This window comes from Numida meleagris, chromosome 6, assembly GCF_002078875.1.
Source record: "Numida meleagris isolate 19003 breed g44 Domestic line chromosome 6, NumMel1.0, whole genome shotgun sequence".
In the NCBI taxonomy this organism is placed as follows: Eukaryota; Metazoa; Chordata; class Aves; order Galliformes; family Numididae; genus Numida; species Numida meleagris.
In genome coordinates this window covers 26,284,245-26,306,385 of record NC_034414.1, presented here as the reverse complement: position 1 = coordinate 26,306,385, position 22,141 = coordinate 26,284,245, and the positions used below count along the sequence as shown (strand labels likewise).

At 37.3% G+C, this 22,141-nt stretch overlaps 1 protein-coding gene across 6 annotated transcripts in view; it reads right to left on the bottom strand.

Moving 5' to 3' along the window:
- The window catches only part of STARD9 (StAR related lipid transfer domain containing 9), a 102,976-nt gene that overhangs the window by 44,438 nt on the left and 36,397 nt on the right, over nucleotides 1–22,141 (bottom strand). For all 6 annotated transcript variants that reach the window (XM_021401261.1, XM_021401262.1, XM_021401264.1 and 3 more), the window contains exons 4-14: nucleotides 14,521–14,637; nucleotides 12,350–12,382; nucleotides 12,200–12,261; nucleotides 11,497–11,609; nucleotides 6,334–6,403; nucleotides 3,349–3,421; nucleotides 2,389–2,456; nucleotides 1,689–1,786; nucleotides 1,290–1,490; nucleotides 788–885; nucleotides 254–331 (exon numbers count right to left, since the gene is read on the bottom strand). In XM_021401261.1, coding sequence (XP_021256936.1) covers nucleotides 254–331; nucleotides 788–885; nucleotides 1,290–1,490; nucleotides 1,689–1,786; nucleotides 2,389–2,456; nucleotides 3,349–3,421; nucleotides 6,334–6,403; nucleotides 11,497–11,609; nucleotides 12,200–12,261; nucleotides 12,350–12,382; nucleotides 14,521–14,637 — 1,011 coding nt within the window. The remainder of the gene's footprint in view (nucleotides 1–253; nucleotides 332–787; nucleotides 886–1,289; nucleotides 1,491–1,688; nucleotides 1,787–2,388; nucleotides 2,457–3,348; nucleotides 3,422–6,333; nucleotides 6,404–11,496; nucleotides 11,610–12,199; nucleotides 12,262–12,349; nucleotides 12,383–14,520; nucleotides 14,638–22,141) is intronic.

The window sequence follows — 22,141 nt, the reverse complement described above, 5'->3', positions numbered from 1 at the left end:
AAGTTACACCAATGATTAATACTTTGTGTTGTATTTATTCTTCTGTATTCCCTACAAACAAAATACTTCAGTTGTAAGGTATTTCTGGTTAACAAAGCCAGCCAGGATTATACTTCAGGATTATCAATATTTTGCTAGAAAAAGGAGAACTGACAAAAATGCAGTTAGTCTTATCATGAAATGATGGAGATTAGATGAAACTAAGGTATTGAAAGCACCATTAAAGTTACACTTGGGAAGTATTCCTACATACCAGCTCAAAGCTCATCAGCATAGTTTTCAATCTATCAATTTCTTCTCGCAGTTCTCTAATCAGTTTTACATTTGCATCCTGAAACATTGAGACAAAGATCCTGTGAAAACTATTCTTGAAAAATTCTAGCTAAAGAAAGTGATGCAGAGCTTTCCCAAGAGCCAGAAAGAGATGAAAACAGTCAAACTCTCAACAATATTACTCTGCTACAGGCTCGGGAGTTGGTGGATCCCATTTTCATAACTCCACCAATATTAAGGATAAAGACATAAGGTAAACATGCACATCATAGTCATTCACAGAGAAGAAAGATGGAAACAGAAGGGACAGATATGAAGAACATATAATAGGTGTGAAATTCTAAATTATTTAAGCTGCAGGGAACCAAACAAAATAATATCCAGTCACTTATTTAGCTCCAATTAGCATGAGAAAAAGAGATAAGAATTTTATTAAGAGAGTAGGTATACCACATAAAACTTAAAGAATATACACAAACTGAACAAGAATGAAAAGCAGAACTCAAGGCCTCACCTCATTCACTCTGGGCTTATTAATAATATTTTTGGCACTTGAGGCATATCTCAAGGTACTCATGGTTTCATTGTAGCTGGAACTTGCAGGAGAAATGGCTACAAGTAGAAAGCAAACAGTAGAAGTAATTAGTTTAACCAAGCACTTTTTCAAAAAAGTTTTTTTGTTGTTGTTTTTGCTTTTAAATTCTGCTTCTTTAGAAAACAAATCCAAAAATACCCTTAAGGATTCATCAAGCTCACAGAGAATGGCTTTACAAGACTGTACTTATAAATGAGTATTTAATCAAAGCTGTGATGTTCAAGAGACTCTTATTCTTAACTTCATCCACAATTCAAATACAAATACACCTTTTTATTTCCTTATGTATCCTATGAAGAATTTATGAAAATCTTTACAGGGTCAGATTCTACATGATATAGCTGACTAACCACAATCAGAGATGTATTTTAGGGGTGTAAAGTAGTGCAGAATTATAACAATTAACAGAAACCAAACTCACTAGCAATCATAATGGTCTTGGAGTTGCCCCCCAGACTGTCCTTCAGAAGCCAGGTGAGGATGGAGTCACGATACGGAATGTACGCTGGTCGTCTGCTCCCACTGACGCTGCCTGTGGAGGGGCTGTCCACATGACTGCTCTCCCCTTCACTAGTTAGGGTGTTTATGCTCTGGCAGCTGCTGAATATCTGTGAATTTTGTGCTGAAGGAGAAATGTGAAAGTGCTCAGGAAATGGCTTACCTTCTTTTGTCATGACTATTTAATTTTCTTAAATTTCATTAGAGTATATGAAGCCCCACAACTGTTCTGTTCGGCTTTTTATTGTAAAGATATAACACACTGAGGCTGTGTCCTATACTTTTATCACTACCGTTGAATATAAAGAATCACTGTGCTTACCTAAAGTGGAGATGACAATTCCAAGTGTAACCAATGACTTGTTAATATTGGCACCTTCTGTAATTCGATCTTTACAGTAGCTGGGATCAGCTCTTTCACTGAAACAAAAAAGCGTGGTAAAGACAATGCAAATGAAATAAATATGTTTAATTAGTATCATACTATTCGTACAAAAGCATCATGAATTTTCCTTACACACAAGAAAATGGAAATAGACAAGTGTGCAATTAAAAAAACATGTGCTTTGAACACTTTCTGTGAAATATCACTCTGCTTCAGAAAGTCCACGCAACCAGCAGCATAAGCTGCTGCTGAAGACCTACCCGAACAGGAGATATGACAATTTTCCCATGCTAGGTAGCCATTAAGAATATACTCCTTTTCTTTACCCCCCTCTCTTTTCAAGCTCAGATTTCTAATTCCACTAACAGATACTGAAAAACTCAATAAGGATAAAAGCTTGAGCAGAACTCAACATTAAGTGTTTGCAACAGCAGAGTATTGCTCAGGCAGTTCCTTCCCAATGAAATCCAGTGTCCAGTCCAGAATAGATGACAGAAAATATTAGCTCCAACACTCCCTGTTACTGTATACAGACTTGGACTTACTGTCATTTTACAGAAATTTTAAAATATTTTTAAGGCAGTACTACCACTCTCTGCAGATAAAACTATCTTTTTGCCATTTGGTGTATAATTACCTGCCTGCAAGGTCCACTAAGTTGATCTTGCTTGCAATTTCAGAGGGTAGATTGTTCTCCAATATAGCCTGAAAACGATAATATGGATAAGGAAAATTATTCCTCCTAACTCATTAATGACAATAAAATATGTGCCTTCTCTTGTCTGAAATTGATTGACACTTCTGACTCTCGCTGCCGTTCTTTGTGACCTTGATTCATGATGTTCAAAGCATTAACTCAACAGCTTTCTCAGCTGACAGAGAAACTGCCCTCATATGTGCAGATTTCCTCTTGAAAAAAAAATTTACTGCTTAGCGACTGTGAAAGCGTTTCTTGTAGATCTTGCACAGTTACTTTCCACCAATGTATTCCAAAGGCCTTTTGTGAAACTAATGAAAAATATCCCCCAAAGTTCTGTGATTACAGGATGTTAGACATGTGAGATAGAAAAGGTCTATTGGATCACTGAAAGACTTCCCTGCCAGGAAAGGATATAATTCCTCCAGAGAAAGGGTGCATTGTCTCTGAGAGGAATGGATGCCAAGTGCTAAAGAGATGAGCACATCTGAAATGCTGGACAGATACAAAATTTTGGTGTTAAACTAATGATATACTTCAATTAAGGATCTTAAATGAGTGTGACATAAGAAAACATAATTTTCACAGCATCTTACAGGGAATACTGCATTTCAAAGGGCTGGTTAAAGCTTTAAACTCTTCTTTTTACAGCAAGTTTACAGCCTCACTGCTAACTACACGCTTGGATAAAAGAATAAGAATACTTCAGTAAACACTCAGCACAGCATGTCAGGTGGTGTAGGAAGCGTAACACATCTGCAGCACGATCCAAAGGAAATAAGTAACAGTTTCCACAGAGATCATTAAAAACATCACAAAACAGTGACAACTAAACAATGCACAACACATCAAACAATGCTTTTTGAGAGTGAAAAGGAAGCTGGATTATTCTTAGCTAACCTGAGTGTAGTGGATAGTGAAGATTGCATGGGATCTGCTGCTGGCATTGTGAATATGCGTTGCTGCTGTGATTCTAGAAAGAAGATGAAACCATTCAATTACAAAAGCCTTATTTCCCTGTATTCAGAGAAAGTACAAATAAATACAGTAGAAATGATGCAGAAGGAGCGTGAAAGTTTGAGAATACGGCATGCTGTATTCTTTGATCTGATCACACAAAGTTTGGCAGAGGACATAGCTTGATCTAAACCAACTGTGAAGCAAAAGGTGGTTTTGCCCACAACAGAACTCTGAAGAAATATCTCAAAACAGTCCTGTACTGCACAAGTTTAAAAGTCTGCACAAGGGTAAGACACAGCAGAGGAGTACAGCCAGTGACAGCATCATACAGCTCTTCCCAGACAGCACTGAATGTACCAGTCCAATACATTTTTCACAACATTGTTCCCCTTTTTGCTTCTTGGCCCTTCACAAAGGGTCCAAAAAGCTTCCTACACCGCTTTTAGGGATCCCTTCTGTCACAAGGCTGTTGCAGTAGTTTCACACCATTAGAAGAGGGCCAGCCTACTGGTATCAAACGAATATTGTTAATTCACTCAGGTAGCACTTGCTTGCCTTTCCCCACGTGGACAGGTCAGTCCCACAGCTCTAGTTCATTGACCCACGGATTCTGGCTAGTGGGTACCAGACACAGGAGGTCTCTGTAACAAACTTTTGGAAACTCTCCTTTCTTTGCTATTGTTTTGTTGTGACAAATTCAAAGAAAGCATACTTCTGCCCAAGGCTGAAGCCAGGTGACAGATACTTTCCTTTGTCACTCTTATAGTTTGTCTTGAATACAAAGTGATATATTATTGATGATCAGATATGTGTCAAATTTTGAGTTTACCATTGACAATGGGGTAATTTTAGTACTGGAGACAAGGACTTTAAGACCATATGTTTGTTACAAGCTTGGCTACCAGAGAACTGCCCGAAAATGCTACAGTAGAGAGTGGAGTGGCAGCTGTACGAGAACAGTAGCTGTACGTGAGCAGCATCTGTGAGCCCCACAGGAGGCCAAAACCAGGACTCCACTGCCTATTGTTCCCTACTTTCTGCAACTCCATAGCCATGTGACCCAGTACTGCCAAAAGCTACAAGGAGTCCAGCACATCATAATTTTAAATTAGCCTAAACTAAGGAAGCAGAAGAAGATGATCTAATCTCCAGATCTTGGAGGACCAAGACAAACAATGAGGTAAAGGGCAGACAACAGCAAACAACTCTACAAAGGGCAGAGAATACAAGGGAACAGTTCTGAAATTTATAAAGCAAAAGTGAAATAGAAAGTGCCCCAGGATTTGGAAGAGAAAACATTAGTGCTACAATATACAGGGCAACTGGAGGGAAATTCACACCTCAACTATTCACAATCATATCAGAATTTTTACGGGAGAATGTACATAATAATTTTTTCCACATATTCTTTTTCATCATGGCATTCTTAAAATTTTATTCTTGAGCATTTGAGACAAGTTTGGCAAAGCGTCAAGAGAAAAAAAAAGCAGTGAGAGTTACAACAAAAATAACAACAGCATGTTGAAAAATCACGTTTTGTTTATTTTTAGAATAGATGGGCGCAACCAGATTTGGGCTGGCAACACTCTCATAAAACCAGCTGGTATAAAAAATGCCTTCCATAAACTTTGTTTATTGTTCACCCAGCCCTCTATCCCAGGAAAGGCACCACCCATGTTCAAGGGCAGCTTCCTCTCTGATCTTTTCTTTACATGTGAGCAAGCCATCATGCCTGATCTACTTCTCTCCTGCCTCTGGCCAGGAGGCAATTGTAATATTCTCCACATCTCTGTCCCTCTAAGATCTTGAAGATATTCATGTGGTAGCGTATTCCACACTGCAGATGTTGATTATCTTGACTGTAATTTTAATGTGCTAATAAATACACCAAATAATATTTCATAAAAATAGAGACTGTAGGTAAATAGGATAAATCCAAAAACGTTTTTGAAAAGTTACCCCAAAAGAGAAGTTGCATAGTTTCATGCAAGGAAGTTTAAAATTCATTATCACACAAATTTGCACAAAATTTTGATCTTGTGATTTTTTTTTTCTGCAGCTCCTATTTCCTCAGCAATGAGACCACTGTAGGACAATGCTAGTTAGTATACAGACTGGAATTTTGTTGCTATTCTGAAAAATTCTCTCTCTACTTATCATAGAATTACATATATTGATCACTACAACAGAATCCAGATTTATATTCCATGTTTTTCTCCTAATGCAGATTAATTTTTAGATGCACCATAGCATCACTGAGATTCTAACATTTCATCTCCTCTTATTATAAGAAGTAATATTAGTTCGGAGGATCAATACCCTTTTCCATCAATTTAACGGTAGATGTACTGATGATCAAGACTGCCTGTAGAAAAATAAAAGAATAAAAATAAAAGATCTCTTGACTAGTGACAGCCAAATTCCAATTCATCATCTTCACTGTTATACCAATTCCCACAGTTCTTTCATAGCACATGTGCATGATTTGAAAAACTAAAAAATAAAGTATTTATAAAAATTATAATAGAGAATTATAAAACAAATACAAAAATAGACTATCTTTTCAGTACGTATAAATCATCAAGTTACACTGACAAGTAAGTTAAAAGCTATGTGATTTAAAGTGTCATGAGTAAACAGAGAAGAAATAAAGCCTGTCTACAACAAAAGAGTTTCCTGGCATACATTTTTTGTTTCAGACAGATGGTGGAATTTTGTGGGTAAGTTTTGAATAAATAGGTTAAACTACACCTTCATGAGTCCTTTGATCTTGTGATTTACTGTGGATATGCAGCATCAGAAAATCTGACATTCTATCACAGACAAAGCTCTGGCAACACCATGTGCAAAACAAACATCAATGAAAACAACACATAGTGAAAGAAGCGTTAAATAAAGATGGAGCTGGTTTGTTTTAGAAAATACCTTTTAGCTATTCCCTCTTCTAGAAGTTCTACAACTTGCTTGTAGTCTGTAACTAGATGCTGAGATAATCCTGTCAAAGATTTAAAAAGAGTTTAATGCATATTTTTCTCAGGAGTTTCAGTCAGTTCATTTTATTAACCACTTAGGAGTCATAATAACAATTTACCCAACTTCAGGAGCATAAGGATATTCTGCTGGGATGCCAGTCTGTTCTATACGAGTAGTCTCTCAACTACAATAACTTTTTCATTAAAAAAAAAAGTTGCAGCTTTCAGATGCAGAGACATCAGTATAAAAAATGCTTTGTACATTCAAAGTACAGATCTTTTCCAACTTATCTGTAGAATAATAGTATTTAAAAAATGGTGTAACTGCATCTCCATAGGGAATTTTTAGCTACATCATTGCTACTAATTGGGTACACACCTTGTGAAGGAGATTTTGTCCATTGCCTCTGAATAATGGCTGTGCTCATATGACTAACAGAACTGGGAACCAACCACTGTGAATATTTACCACTTAATTAACTAGGTTAGAACCTGCAACACTGAGGAGTCTTCGCACTGTTCTCTCAAGAGAGTATGCAAATATGAAACATTTGGTCGTCTTATACTTTCTACCTTCAATACCCTCTTTATTTGATTTTATTTTTAAGGGGGAAAATACCACACAGAAAACGAAAGAAATACTGCATTGCAGAGCATACTATATCAGAGCAGTCATTGTGACTAACGTGGTCCCAGTGGAGGGCAGCACATTGCTATGCTGTAGTGGCACTGCCAGCTCCATACAATATGCAAATTCTAGCAGATGCACAAAATTAATTTCAACAGGCTTGTATTTCACATAAATCCCACTTAATATGCCTCATTTGCATTTTATGGTGATGATGAGTTATCATTTGTACTGCAGTGGCTCCTAAAGAAAATCACCTAATTTTTTAAGCAAGTCATTCCTCATCATGCAGTTCAGGACAACTTTTTTTTTCTCCATACAAATGTGCTGAATCAGGTTTGGTTTGCTTTGTTTCAGGCCACAGAAACCTGGATTGAAGGCAGAGTATTTAAAAATGTTATTTATTTTGATCAAATAATTTATATACTGCTACACTTCAAGTCAAATGAACACAAAATTCAGCAAGACTGAAAAGGGAGGTCTCTGACATTAGTAGAGAGAATCGAACCTTATGTGGTAATAGCTTACTTAGATTTAAATGAAAGAAAAATCTAAGCCAAATACAGGAATTTATTTTAATTCCTTAATGATACCCAAAGGAAAAAAAAAAAAAAAACTTTTAGAAAAACCCCCTCTCATACTTGCACACATAAGGTATAGGATAGTTTTCAAAGAAAAAGCTTTTCTTCTGCTCTCTACTGTTGCTTTCCAATACAATAATTCCCAAAGTCATCACATTTTCCATTTGAAAAAGAAGTCTGTTATTTTTCCAGTAGTAATGGGATCATCAAAACTGAGAATATGGAAACTGTAATCTATTGTTTTCCCATACCATTTTTCAGGGTACTTAACTGAATAAAATACAATATAATGGAGGTTATATAAAAGAGGCATGGAGGAAATTGTTGCCTACCTACATTTCCATAAGCAGTGGAATACTGAATCTAGCACAGAGTTCTAATTTTGTTTTCAGTAAGGTAAACTAAATATTGTAAATGTTGCTTGAAAAGAAATGACAAAGTGTTCTTTTGGCTGGTAGAAGAAGGGGTCATTTTAAAGTCCAATAGAAAGATCAAAAACTCTTGGTCATCTAGAAATCTGCCTCAGGGTAAGAGAGAATCACTCCCAGAAATCTGTCTCAGAGTAACAAAATAGATTGCATCATTTCCTGATTCAAGAGAGGCCAATTCCTTAACAGTGCAACCATCTGTGAGGGAGAAGTTTGAAACGATTCCAATCCAAAGCACTGAAACACTTTTAGCATTTTAAAGGCTACAATCTCACAGCCTTTACGTGGAAAAATGATGGGCTGGAAACTATTCAAAATAGTGTTCAGAGTTGGGACTTCCTGACTGGTCTTGAAAATGGAAAATTTATTGCCCAGAGCAGTGCAAGTATCAATGCATCTAGGCATCCTTAAAGGGGTTAAATTCTGATTTTACTCTGTCTGTTCTTCATACACATGCTAGCTGTACTCTGCATATTGATATCAGCCACAAAACTGATATCCTAGCAGAATGCTGGAGAGCACCTGAAAGCCTTAGAATTGCTGTTAATTTGCAAGAAGTCTAATGCAAATACAGATGCTAGTCCTTAATACACTGGATCTATAGGCAATAATTGAAAGTCTGCTTATAATTCTGATCTCAGCCATCTAGTTCCTGGATACAATATTTTTGCACTCTTGTTCTGCACTGATAAACTACAAATAAACCTGCAATAGGCTTCAGCTTTTGCTATTGCTGCAATTGTTGGTTGCAGCAATATATTACTGCAGTTGATAAGCTCATTTTGTATTAACATTGTGAACCACTTCATTTTCTTGATTTCCATGTTATCAAAATCAAGCTGACTGTACTCTTCACCTCCATGCAAAATACTTTTGGACTTCCTCACCAACTCTTATTTGCAATGTGAGCTAATGAGCACAGTTCCGAAAAGAGTGACATAACCAGATCTGTATTAGTCCCTCTCCCCCGAAGATGTAAGGGATGTCTCAAGGAAAGCAAACTGCTACAGTTCTTAATTGTGTAAACTGTACGTAAGCATATTTATTTGTTGACAAATATATACACACACATAAATACATCTGAAAAAGAAAGAACTTATGCCCTATGACTCTTTTGCCTGAAATAATTTCTGTTCACATGCTCTCACAGGGGCATATAAAAGCACCCCATGATGCTTTCAGCAGAGAAATCATTTCATGCACATGAAAAAATAAGGTTTTGGGGGGCTGTCACAGGATACAAAACACTGGGAGAGAATCTCCTAAAATAAAACATTCATGCTGGATTTACTAACGGAGCCCAAACTTGCAAATATTACTTATGTTAACCTTTTTCCCTTACTCTTTTCTCTTATACTATGAAATTACAAAATCTCATCAAAATAAAAGTCTTCTGAGATATTTCACAACTCAAACAAAAACAGCCTTACTTTAAAAATTTTAGCTGAGTCAAAGTAGTACATACTTGTTCAAAAGGGGTAAATCTAAATTAAAAATCCGAACTGGAATAGAAGTGACAGACTCGGCCTGGAAACTTCCAGATGAAGACAAAAGAGTAACAAAAGGCAAGCCAGCCCATTGGCAGAAACTATAACTTCATTTACTTTTGAAACAAGGAAACTCCATTATATGTAGCCAAGGAATCACTAGAGATATAGTCCTGCGAAAAGGGATGGAAATTGCCAAGGAAGGAAGTAGTTTAAAGACCTTTTCTCGTGTGGTGAAAGAGCAGCTGCTAAAAGAACATAATTAGTATCTGTGCTCCATCAACAATAAAGTTTTCCGATAACAAGCAGGTAGAAAGAGGACTTTGGAAAGAACTCAAAAAAGGCCAAATGTCTATGAATCTGCTTTTCAAAGAATGATAAGCTCGCCATACTAATGAGAACATCAATTCATCTACTTTCCAGCTCTCCTTAAACAGGATGCTGATGCGCTGGGAAAGCACAGCTAAAATGACCACAATGTCAGATAGTCCCTTTTGTATAGGACCGTGCAAGTTAAATGCTTCCCAAGTGCTTATTTCAAATTCTGAGAGAAGGAATCAGTAACAACTATCAGCTGTTAGATGTACTACTACTGATACTGCAGGTGGCCAGGAAATCAGAACAGTGAAATTCAAGCTCCATTCAATCAATGACTCGCTTAGAGAAGTCACCCTATCTATTGTCACATCTCAGCTTAATCTCTGAACTGAGGATAACAATCTGACATGTAATCGTGTGATAAAGAAAAACAGAGAGAGAAAACTGAACAAGTAAGGAGAAATTTACAAAAGAAATAGAAACAAAAATTTTATATTTAAAAGGCAGAACATATAAGTATTTGATCTGAGGTGATAAAGCCAATTAAGTTCTACATATTAAAGGCAGACCTCTCCGGTAGCCAGCCAAGCACTTGCAGAGTCAGTAATACCATTGGAATGGTTTGGAATTCTGCACACTGGAGAGACACGGCACATGGAAAAGGAAATGTGTATGTTTACTTTCTAAAAACGTGTCAATTTCTTAAACTTGCATCAGTTCAAAAAGGCTATTCCTTCTGATCTCTACTGTGAAGTTACTCTATATGATTTTGCACTGGATTTTATGGGGCAGGCTTTTCGTCAGTCACTGGCCAGTTAAACTGCAATTTAGCAGGCAAATTTTACAGCAGGTGCTAATCAATTTACAAGGCAACAATGGCCAAATTCCTGTTTAAAACTATGCAAGACCCTGAAGCGAAGATAGCAATCAAAAGTGGAAATGAACTGAAAGTACAGAAATGATGAGAGAGAAGATAAGAACTTAAAATAAGACAGACATCTGAAATTGAAAAAAAAAATTATTTTTTATCCATCTTCTTCTGTAACCTAATTTGAAAGCTAAGATTCACAAGAAAACACAAAACCAAGGGACTGTTATTTATTTAAATGTGAATTAAAAAGTGTGTGGTGTTAATTGTATAACTGGATCTTCATTACCTATCCTGTGCCTTTTGAGTTTAAAGAAGGGCAATAAGTATATTGCATTCTCATTTGGGTAATATAGATTTTTAATTGCTTCTCAAGGTGCAATCTGGAATGTTAAACAGCTAAGTTTATCTACTTTCTAATTATTATTATTTTACAAACATATTGATACCAAGGACTGAAACACAAGGGACCTTAGGCTGGCCTGTAGAATATATTTGGAGCTGATGTTGGTGGATCTTTTGATTAAACTGGATTTGAAACAAAAGAAAGCAAGAAAGCAAAATACCATGGCTCATACGTGATCTGCACCTGGAAAGGCAAACAGAACTGTGCAGGATGTGCAGACATTGAGATAACAGGGGCAAAACCTTCAGTATAATATATACATTCATATTAGCAAGTGAAATATTTGCACAGAGCAACTGCAGAAGAGTAGAAGCAATTAGGATCAGGCCAAGAACATATGCAAAGGTACTTTAAGACTTGATACACATTTACTTGAAATAGTAGTAAAGCCCACTCTTACCTTGTACGTATGGTCCTGTTTCAGGGTGTTCTCTGACTCTGAGAGTGTAAGGTTTCTTGTGGTCTGACTGTTTTAACAAATCTCGGACACGCTCATTATATATTTCTAGAAAACTGCAAAAATTGTAATGTCCAGTGCACACAATTGGAAAAAAACAGAAAGCATTTATTTAGACAGTGTAAGTACCTGAATGTTGCACTGATCATTCATGACAAAGTTAATTAATTAATTATCTCTGTTACTGTTCTTTCTTACACAGTACATGTAGAAAAAACTTACGGTAGCAAACTTCCAAGAAGCAAGAGGTATCCACTATGATATTTAAAAATTCATAAAATTTGCATTTTTAAAACTAGTAAGTTCAAATCCCTAGGTTGTCAAGCATAGTGCTTCATTAAGCAAATGAGACCTCAGAATCAGAAAGGAATGGAGAATTATGGCTCAGATTTAAAAAGTTAAACAAACTTTGACTACAGCTGTCTATACTGAACTGAACAGATAGTATGCAGAGATCTATACTGAGATGGAAAACTAACACCAACACTTTCTCATCCTTCCTCTGTGTTATCCCTCTTGGCCCAAATGATTATTATCTGAGAAAATATTCATGAAAAAAAAAAAAAAACAGTCTTTGCTTTGTTTGACTACTGCAATATATTTTTGAAAGCATCCACAGGATTGCCCAAGAGAGTGACACACTTACCTGACTTTTACTCTGCAAGATGCTGTCTGGTCTGAGTAATCATCTTTCCTTGAAAAGAGGCCCTGCAGAAAACAATTTATGTAAATTTTAAATACAACAAGAAAATCTAGCAGTTTAATCAAATGCAAATGAAATTAAAAAAGTAATTACCTCACATATACGAGGTGTCAGCCCAATGGATGCCTTCAAATAGTAACAAAAAAAAATATTAAACAATATTCTTGCTATTACTCATTCAAGACTCATATTTAAATAAGAGTTAAATTATAAGAAAAGGACAGAATCATGGCACAGCACTGAAGCAATGTCTGCATGGCAGATTACAACGTAAACCACTCTGGGTTGTCATTCAGAACAGCATGACAGTGCTCTACTACTCCAGCTGAGGCACCTTGAACATGAAACACTGCAGGAACTAGTATGCTGTGCAATGTCAGCTGTCTTAGCTTCGGTGAAAATCCTACTCATAGCAGAAGTCATTTTAGAGCAACTTAAACAGCATCAGTAATAAATTTAGGTACTTCCTGAGGAATCCAAGAGTTGTTCAATGTAGAGACACTGGGCATGCCTTACTCAGAGGTGTTGCAACATAAAGGCAAGACAACGTAGGCTAGTTTGACTCGTTAGTCATATTTTATTTTTCCTCACTTTATTTCTTTATGCTATAGAATCAGAGAACTTTATGTTCTAGTGTTATAAATCTGATCTGCCAAAGAAAACAGGACATGGGCTGCTAAAATCACCCAAACTACCCAGTTTAAAATTTGCCCAAACAGACTAGGTAGTGCTAAAGTAATGCTATGTTTTTGTGTAAGTAACTGTTATTCTGACATGATTGCTCACACTTCAGTGATTACACTGCCAACACACCCAGAGAAAGACTCTCAGGCTTAGGTGGAATCCTTTTACTGAATAGAATCATAGAGTGGCTTGGGTTGGAAGGGACTTTAAAGATCATCTTGTTCCAGCCTCCCTGCGATGGGCAGGGTTACTAGCCAGTAAATCATGCACAAGATGAGGCTATCCAAAGCCCCATCTAACGTGGCCTTGAACACCTCCAGGGATAGGGCATCCACAGCTTATCTGGGCAGTCTGTTTCAGTGCCTCACCATCCTAGCATAAAAGGCTTTTTATGCTAGTCCAGATTCCTTAAGTATATATACTTCCATGGACAAAAGTTCTGGTTAGAACAAACACTTGATTCTTCCTAGTTGTGATCACTGTTTCACAATGATCTACTAAAGACTACATCAAAGCAAGATTTCATTGGAGAAACAAAACCCTTTATAAGCCAAGAATCTCTTAGAAAGATAACTATCCAGAATTTTCTTCAGAAAGAGATAAGAATTTCAAGAGTTGGCTATTCTGAACTGCTAATATATTTTTAAAATAACATAATGCAAATGACCTAGTTTATTTCTCATTAACTCTGATTTTAACAACAACTTTTCAGGCTTTCATAGAGTTAAGTTTGATTTAAAAAACAGACAATCAAGTTATGATTTGACAAAACCCAACTGCTGATGTCTGAGGCTTAAAAAATAAAAATAAAAAAAAATCCAGACTCTTGTTAGAAGCACAAACCACACCAGAACAGTCTTTTTCTTATCGTTGGGTCCTGAACAAATTTTATTCTTATTTCACTATATAAACTGAATTAGCATAGAGATAGTAAATAGTGTCCTATTCAATGAACTGTTAAACTGTTGTCAGGCAACTCACATTTCACCCACAACCAAGAACATTAAAAAAACAGAAAAATAAAATTTCCTTGCATTACAGCCAAACAGAGGAATTCCTCAACTGATTGCACTGTATTGAGGACAAAGACTAAAACGTACTAAGTGGTTCCTGATATCCAAGTATCTTTAAATGCAACAGTTTCTACAAACACCATTAAAATTCATTTCAAAACTTGAAACAAAGAAAATATTAGTTTCCACAGGTCAAAATACAGCTTCTGCTAAACAGGCATGCCTTAAGTAGCTAATGAAGCCTGTTATAAAAGTATTCCTGTAAGTTTTATCTGGATTATGGATTTTTTGCCTCCTAATCTGGCAATAAGTTTCACACATGGTGAGATGAGGACATCTAAAAGAACTATTTCAACTACACCACATCTTCTAGATATTTTTTTCGCTGATGCTGCATTATTTATCTAGTTGTAAAGACTTGCCTCCCATGTTAAATATAGTAACACCAAGAAAAACGTACGTAAGCATCCTGCACAAACAGCACACATCACAGTTTAAAAATAAAACAATATTTCTGAGGGGCATCTCACCCTTAACCCCAAGTGTAAAATGAATGCTGTAACTCACAGGTGTTCCCATCATTGTGTAAGTTTTTCCTGAACCTGTTTGTCCATATGCAAAAAGGCAGATGTTGTATCCTCTAAATGCACCCGACAAGACAGAAGTGCCAAGATCCTGGAACACCTAGAAAGATCAATAGAAATAGAACAGTCCATGAATAATATGCCTCCCTAGAAACATTCTGCATTACTTGTAGATGTTTCAGTTTTAATAATATCATGCGAACAATGAGTTTCATAGTATTTGTCTTTCTAATCTATCAGACACAAGGTGAAGTGTCCAGCATTTGCCTCTTAGATGATCCTCCAGATACAGGTATAGTAAGCACAGTGCTGACACCAAGCAGTGTTTAGTTGCACTTCACTGCCTGTCATCTCTTATTTTATGCTTGGAATGTATACATTCTTGGAGATCCTCATTTCCACCCAATCTTTTACAGTCCTCTGCATAAATCTAACAGAATAATCACAGAATCACAGAATTGCAGGGGCTGGAAAGGACCTCTAGAGAACATTGAGTCCAACCACCCTGCAAAGCAGGCCCCCTACAGCAGGCTGCACAGGTAGGCGTCCAGGTGGGTCTTGAATATCTCCAGAGAAGGAGAATCCACAACCTCCATGGGCAGCCTATTCCAGTCCTGCCTCACCCTTACTGTGAAGAAGTTCCTTGGCATATTGGTGCAGAACTTCCTATGCTCAAGCTTATTGCTGTTTCCCCTTGTCCTCTCCCCACGGACTGCTGAAAAGATGTTGGCCATGTCTCTTTGACTCCCACACAAATAGCACGATCAAGGCTCTTTGAAGCAGAAACATCAGCAGGAGCACCAGACAACCTAATTACAGGTCAAAAACAAAGCAAAGTCTAACCCGTAGCCTGAAAGCCATACCTTATCCAAGCAATACTTCTATCTGACCCATTTGGTAAGTGATGCCACAAATTCCTAAAATGCTTTCCTTTCTGTTCATGCCACACGCACAGTGACGTTTGTTCTTCTTATCACACAGACCCTGGAAGAGTTGCCACGAAATCAGCATCAGCAGCTTCTAAATCTTGCACTGTTCTCCTTAGGACTGCAGAATTTGGACCATCGCAGCTAGACTGCCCACATAGCCAGCTCTGAATAATTGCTCCTTCTGCTTTCTCTTTCCTTTTTCAGAGACACAGCTGCTCCAGATTGTGGCCATGTTCTCAGGACATCAAAGCCACCACAGACCAGCTGAAAGGATACCTGGCAAGGTTTTCTATGAAGTGCACAGTGGATTAAAAAGTTCCTGTAGGCAAGCTGCCAATTCCTTAGCAGAGCATTAGCCTTCCAAAAGAAACGTTGTGAGTGTTAATACTTTTGCCTTTCACATAGAAAACTAGCTAAGAAATACAGAGAGATGCATAGGATTTCACTATATTCCTGTTGTGAAATCTTACCAATTGCCAGGTCATCTCTTTCTCTACTGGACAGATAAATGTATTAATTAGATAAGAAATTCAATAGTAAAACATATTTCATAGATATCATTCCACCTAAATTGCCTAGAAGAGATAAAAAAAAAATTGACTCCTGAAACGTTTATTTTCAGATCATATTTCAACTCAAGGTGAGACTGTTAATTTCCAGCTGAAGAATCAATAGTAATCCCACTCAGAGGAATAGCCTCACCCATATTCATAAGGATATGTAGAACGTGAGAATGTCTGCTTCATTTAACTTAACAGATAAAGGACCTTTTCAGTTCATGGAGAGTCATAAGTAACAGTTAATGTTATAAACCAAATAAACATACACAGACTGCTGAGCAGGAGGTTCACAGTCCAGCCAGGAATATTAAATAGGTGGAAGCTCCATGCTGGTAGTTCAGAGATTCAGCATAGGGGTGTCTGTGAGTATATGCACACTCACTAAAGAACACCAAGCTGGGCTACCAGATGAGCAGAAGACCCACAGAGCACGTAAGAGGGCTCAGGATCTGCATAAGGATATTAGATAGGCAGAGGGCCCATATTGGCATCTGAGGAATCTGTAGCCATGCACATTCTTAGACCTGGAGAGTTAGGGCACACATATTTTCACCAGCCAACATCAACCCTGTCCAGAAGAATAGGAAGAAAAGACTTGACTGCCTGTGCTTATGTTTCATGCAAGTGCTGATAGTACTGTATGTAAGCGCTACTGAGGGCAGAGCCTTCTGTGGCATTTGGTGCAGATGGCTGCATAAGCGTTCTGCATCCTCTGTCCTTGTCAGTGACCATGTTAGAGTGAAACTCACTACTGGTTGAATCTGTAAAAGGAAAAATAGCTGCCTCACCCATCAGGCTAAGATGAAGACACCTCTAGGTCTCCAGGCACACAGTGCTGGCCACCAGGGACAGAAGGAATCCCAAGTATCTGGAGCCCACATGAGGCAATGGCCTTATACATCAGTGGCCTACATACATTTAATCATATTACCAGAAGCAACTATTTATGCTCTTTTATTAAATCAAATTCAAGAGTCCAGAATATACACTAAGAACTGCTGGTTTACTTGTAGCACATCTAGCAAGTAATTCCTTATGAAGGACGATATACCATTGAAAGGTCAACTTTTACGAACAGAGAGATAATAAGTATGTGATACTATTAGCAAAACACTGGATGATGCATAGTTCATGAATGAGTAAACAAATAAAAGATATATTACTGTGATGATTAAAAGTTATTACAAAAATGTTGCACTACATACATAAATATCATTAGAAAGAGAGGCATGGAAACAAAATACGTGCCATCGCAAAGGTTTAGAATCTCTATAAAGAACCCAGAAATGCAAATGGTACAGAAGAAAGCCATGGAGAAGAACGTGACAACGTCAGTTTTACTGCAACACTATGGAAAGAAAGTGCACAGTTTAAGAGAAGAAGAACATCTAGTCCTAGGGAGTCTAGTAGCCTGAGTGTTAGCATCATACATGCTAGGCAAAAAATTGAAAGATAGCTATGAAACCTGTATATTCAAAGAACCAGGAAAAAGAACAGTGAAAAAAGTAGAACAATCACAAAGTGGGTTTTGAGTCTTGTAGGTAAGGAAGAAAAGTTGTATTTGATGTGGTAAGGGGAAAAGGAAGCTTCTTCCTTCCAGCAGCAGAATGGAATTACCACTAAAAATCCTCTCAGAGCTTTTACAAAAGCAGATAATCTGTTGACCACTTCAGATGTAAATGCTTCCTTATGCCACAACCAGAACAGAGAGAAAATTGTTCCATATAAATCATGTACATACTTGAAAGTATAAAACATGGGCAGCACTTCACCCATGAGGCTTGTTGCCTTCTGAGCTGTGGGAAAATGAAAAAGCAGGGATTAGGCTGGGGGCTGGGTTTTCTCAGAGGTTGCTTGTAGCACTGTTTCAACATCTGTTTTTACTTACATTTCTTCTTCTATATGGAAGCTCCACTTAAAAATAGTAATTGAATAAATATATCAAAATGTGTAACGAGCCCTGTTGCCTTTTACTTTACTTGATCTCTGGAATTCAGAGGGACTGACGGCAGTGGGATTTCTTGCATGAATAAGGTCTACAGAACTTGACCCTGTATTTGTCTCAGAGTTCACTTTCATGACATATTCTGAGCATTTTGCTGCTCCTAATTTACTGGGTTTTGGGATTTATACCTTGATTACATTTGGTCATATGCAGACAGTATACAACGTATCCCTATTTTATCCCAGCCCAGTTTCTGCTTCTCAACTGAGAGTCACTGTTTGTTCCAGTGATCATGACAATATGCTAACAGGCAACCACAGTTAACAGCTGGAGTTGAAAAGCACACAACACTTGGCCATAATCATGCCACTGCTCTAGAACACAGTGATAAACATCAAGTAAGCTACGTCCTAAACACTCATTATGAAGATTTTTTCAGTAATACCAACGAAACCCTCCCATTCTCAGTGAAGCTGTACTGAAGAAAGTAATGCTGTAAATATGGGGCTGACATCTATAACAGATCAATCTGTTTTTCTTCAATAAAGTTATTTGGAAAAGCATATAAGCATTAATGACAGCAACGCAAATCACTGTAACAGATTCTTGGCATAAATCATCAATGCAGGCTATAAGACAGGTTCCTTTATGTTGTACAGCCTACAGAAGACCACAAAAATGATTTATAGGATGGAACACCTCCACTGCGAGGACAGGCTGAGAGAGCTGGAACTGTTCAGCCTGGAGAAGAGAAGGCTCCAGGGAGACCTGATAGCTGCCTTTCAATATCTAAAGGGAGGCTATGAGAAGAAAAGGGACAGCCTCTTTATCAGGGTCTGTTGTGATAGGACAAGGGGAAATGGTTTCAAATTAAAAGAACGGAGATTTCAATTGGATATACGGAATAAGTTTTTTTTTTTGTTTTTTTTTTTTTTTTTTTTTTTTTTTTTTTTTTTTTTTTTTTTTTTTTTTACAGTAAGAGTGGTGAAGCACTGAAATGGGTTGCCCAGAGAGGTGGTGGAAGCTCCATCCTTGGAGACATCCATCAGGCTGGATGGAGTTCCAAGCACCCTGATCTAGTTATAGGTGTCCCTGTTCATTGCAGAGGAGTTGGGAGTAGGTGACCTTTTAGCATCCCTTCCAACTCAAACAATGCTGTGATTCTATGAAAGTTGTTTAAAACACTGAAGAAGACAAAAGGTTATCTAAGGGTTATCTAAGATTCTAAACTGGACTGCTCTGGGCCAGGACATCTCTAAGACAAGACATTTAAAACCAGAGCAGAATGAAGAGGAAGTTCCTCTTGAAAGAGCGGCTCAACAACTTTCAGTGGCTGGGAATGTGACCAGAGGGAGAAGAAAAGAATCTGATCTAAGTACAAGATGGTAAGAGCCAGATCTGAGTATTAAGATGAGGCTGGAGAACTCTCAGGCAAAATGACAACTACTGAGGACTAGTAACAGAGAAAAGATGGAATGAAAGGAAATTGGGACTGAATAAGAAGAGGTTAAGGGAGAAAAAGTGGGAATAGTATTCACTGGGAGCAAGAAATCAGTGAGAGAGAAGAAAGACTGAGTTCGGGAGCCAAAGCAAAGAAAAACATTGGACTCTGTTGATACTCAGTATCAGTTGATACAAAGATACTCAGGGAGAAAAGTGTACAAGGCAGAAGTTTCATAGATCTGGAGCCTAGACGGCAAGACACTGGGGACTGGAATCAAGCAGTAGAAAGGGAAGGAAAAAGAAAATGCAGGAAGCATCATCTTGAAGTTAATAGAAGCAAGGTGAATATGTGCTTATTTCCCTTCAGAGTACAAATATCTAATACATTCAGGAATTTTGCATGTCTCACTGTACACAGAAGTGGCCTAAAAACAGTCTGTGTACTCCATTCCCATTTAGAAACCTGTACTTTAAGTGTTAGAACCTCTTGCAACAGAAATTAAATGCAGCTCAGGAAAGCATCTTAGTTCTGCAATACTGTTTTCTCAGTAAGAACCGCCTTTCTTTCTGCAGATTCATAAAGGATCTTTGGGAGTTATTAATCGATCCAGTTACAACAACACAGTCTTCACAAGCTTGCACACCTTTCTGATAGCAACATGAGCAGTAACATCTGCATAAAGTTAGAATCTTGGAAGAACCGCATTTTACTTCTAGCTCTGTTGTTCAAACATTTGTATGACATTGTGCAACCCATTTAAAATTTTTATGGTCCAGCATTCCTACAGGTTAAGTGTCAGTACAAAATTGTGGAATGTTATCACTAGTGTTCATAAAACTTCTTATGGTCTTGGCTTGAAATGCTATAAAAGTTCTAAGTGTTCAAATTATGGTGCTCTGTATCTCTCAGTCCACAATGAACTTGAAAGAAGAGTGTAGAATTACGAAGTCCCTGTTAAGCAAAGCTCTGTTATGCTTACTCTCCATTAATTACACAGGGCTACTCATCTTCAAGTCAAATGTTTCAAATCAGTTATTTTTGAATTACGTTTTGAGAGAAGATATTTTACTACAATCAAACTGGGTAGCTCAGAAAGCAAAGAGTTTTAACCCTATTATGATAATGAATTAGACTTTCAAAAAGTATTTATCAAAATTCTATTAAAAGCTGATTTGAACCATTTTGCATTTGTTCTGATAAATTACCCTCCCTCATTTTGTGAAGATAAATTACACTTCATCTACTTGACAAGTCTCAAATCAGTCAGAAAAGCCTCCTAGCTTTAGTGTAGTGCTGAAAAAATATGGAAAAGCAAAGCATAGCAATGAACTCATGACATGTTTAAAAATAAAAGAAGTAACTGAAATTAAAGCCTCTTCTGTGCTAATATCAGAGGCATTAGTCCAAATTCCATCAGCATCAACAGCTGTTTATTATACAACATGCACAATGATTAAGCTCTTGGACATGTGTACTAACGTATTTCATTATATAATGAACAAAATCATGTTTTCTGTTGTTCATAAGAAAAAAAAGATTCTTCTGAGATTCTCCGAAGTCTTCTAAAATGAAACTTCAAGAATATAAGGTTTGTCAAGAAACATGAGCTGCACTTCGCTTCTTGTAGACTTGTACACCATTTGGCAAAAAAGTCTGAGTCTTCCATGCGTGGCTGCTCTACGTTATTGGCAGTGTTTATTTTGTTCCACACAAGAATGTTTCTTTCAGAGAAGCCTTTACTGGCTTTGATATGCCTTGTTTCTGCACTCACCCAGCTGTATCTGGTACATATCCTGTGGTGATTTATGAAACAAACTTGTTACTGTCCAACTGTGCTAACAGTGGGGAAAATACATGTCTTTCTAAAGAAGCTACGGGAGGGTATTAAGACAACCTTTGTCATCCAAAGTATTTTGCTGGCATGCTTATTCTGAAGTGGCCAGTTTCCAGTCCAAATCTAGTAAATCCCAAAACATGTGAATTAGTCCTCATGATAGAACTTTTAGTACAAATGGGAGAAAGGGGGAGGCTTGGTCTAAAACTTAGCTGTGTCCTAATCACGCAGCTCAGGAATACCAAAATGCTGTCCAAGTTGTTCCAATATGAACATATTTGGGGTTGAAACTGTTTTACAACAGATAAGAATCATTTACTTCAAGCATAAGAACAAATCACTGAAGTATTTCAAAATCTATTTCAATACTCTGTTAGAAAATACCTTTTTCAGAGAGACAAACTATCTGCAGAACAAGTACACTCACTGTGAAATCTTACATAAGCAGCTTTACTGTAAGCCAGAAGTACAGACAGACTGCAGTAGGACTCCTGCCCCCAAGAAACCACAGAGGATCATATAAAACCGAGGCCTGAATATCTACTAAGGCAAAACACTTTCAACTCTTAGGCACCAATCAAAGCTTTTCAACTTATTCCTAACTCAGGTAAAGAATCATGGAACTTGATTTCTGAAAAATCACAGTATTAGTCATAGTTCGTTCACACCAGAAAAGAGACCATTTGAATTTAAACTTGTTTTTTTTAAACAAGTTTATGTTTACAAGTTTATGCCAGAGAGGCAAATTCTTCTATCATTCAGTTAAAACCGTAACTACATTGTTTCATCTCACCTGCTTTTTTGATGATTTTTTCAGAGTCATTTGTTTACAGTGTAGACCCTTTACACTAATATAACCTTTTAAATCCTCTTTATGTATGAATTGCTCTTG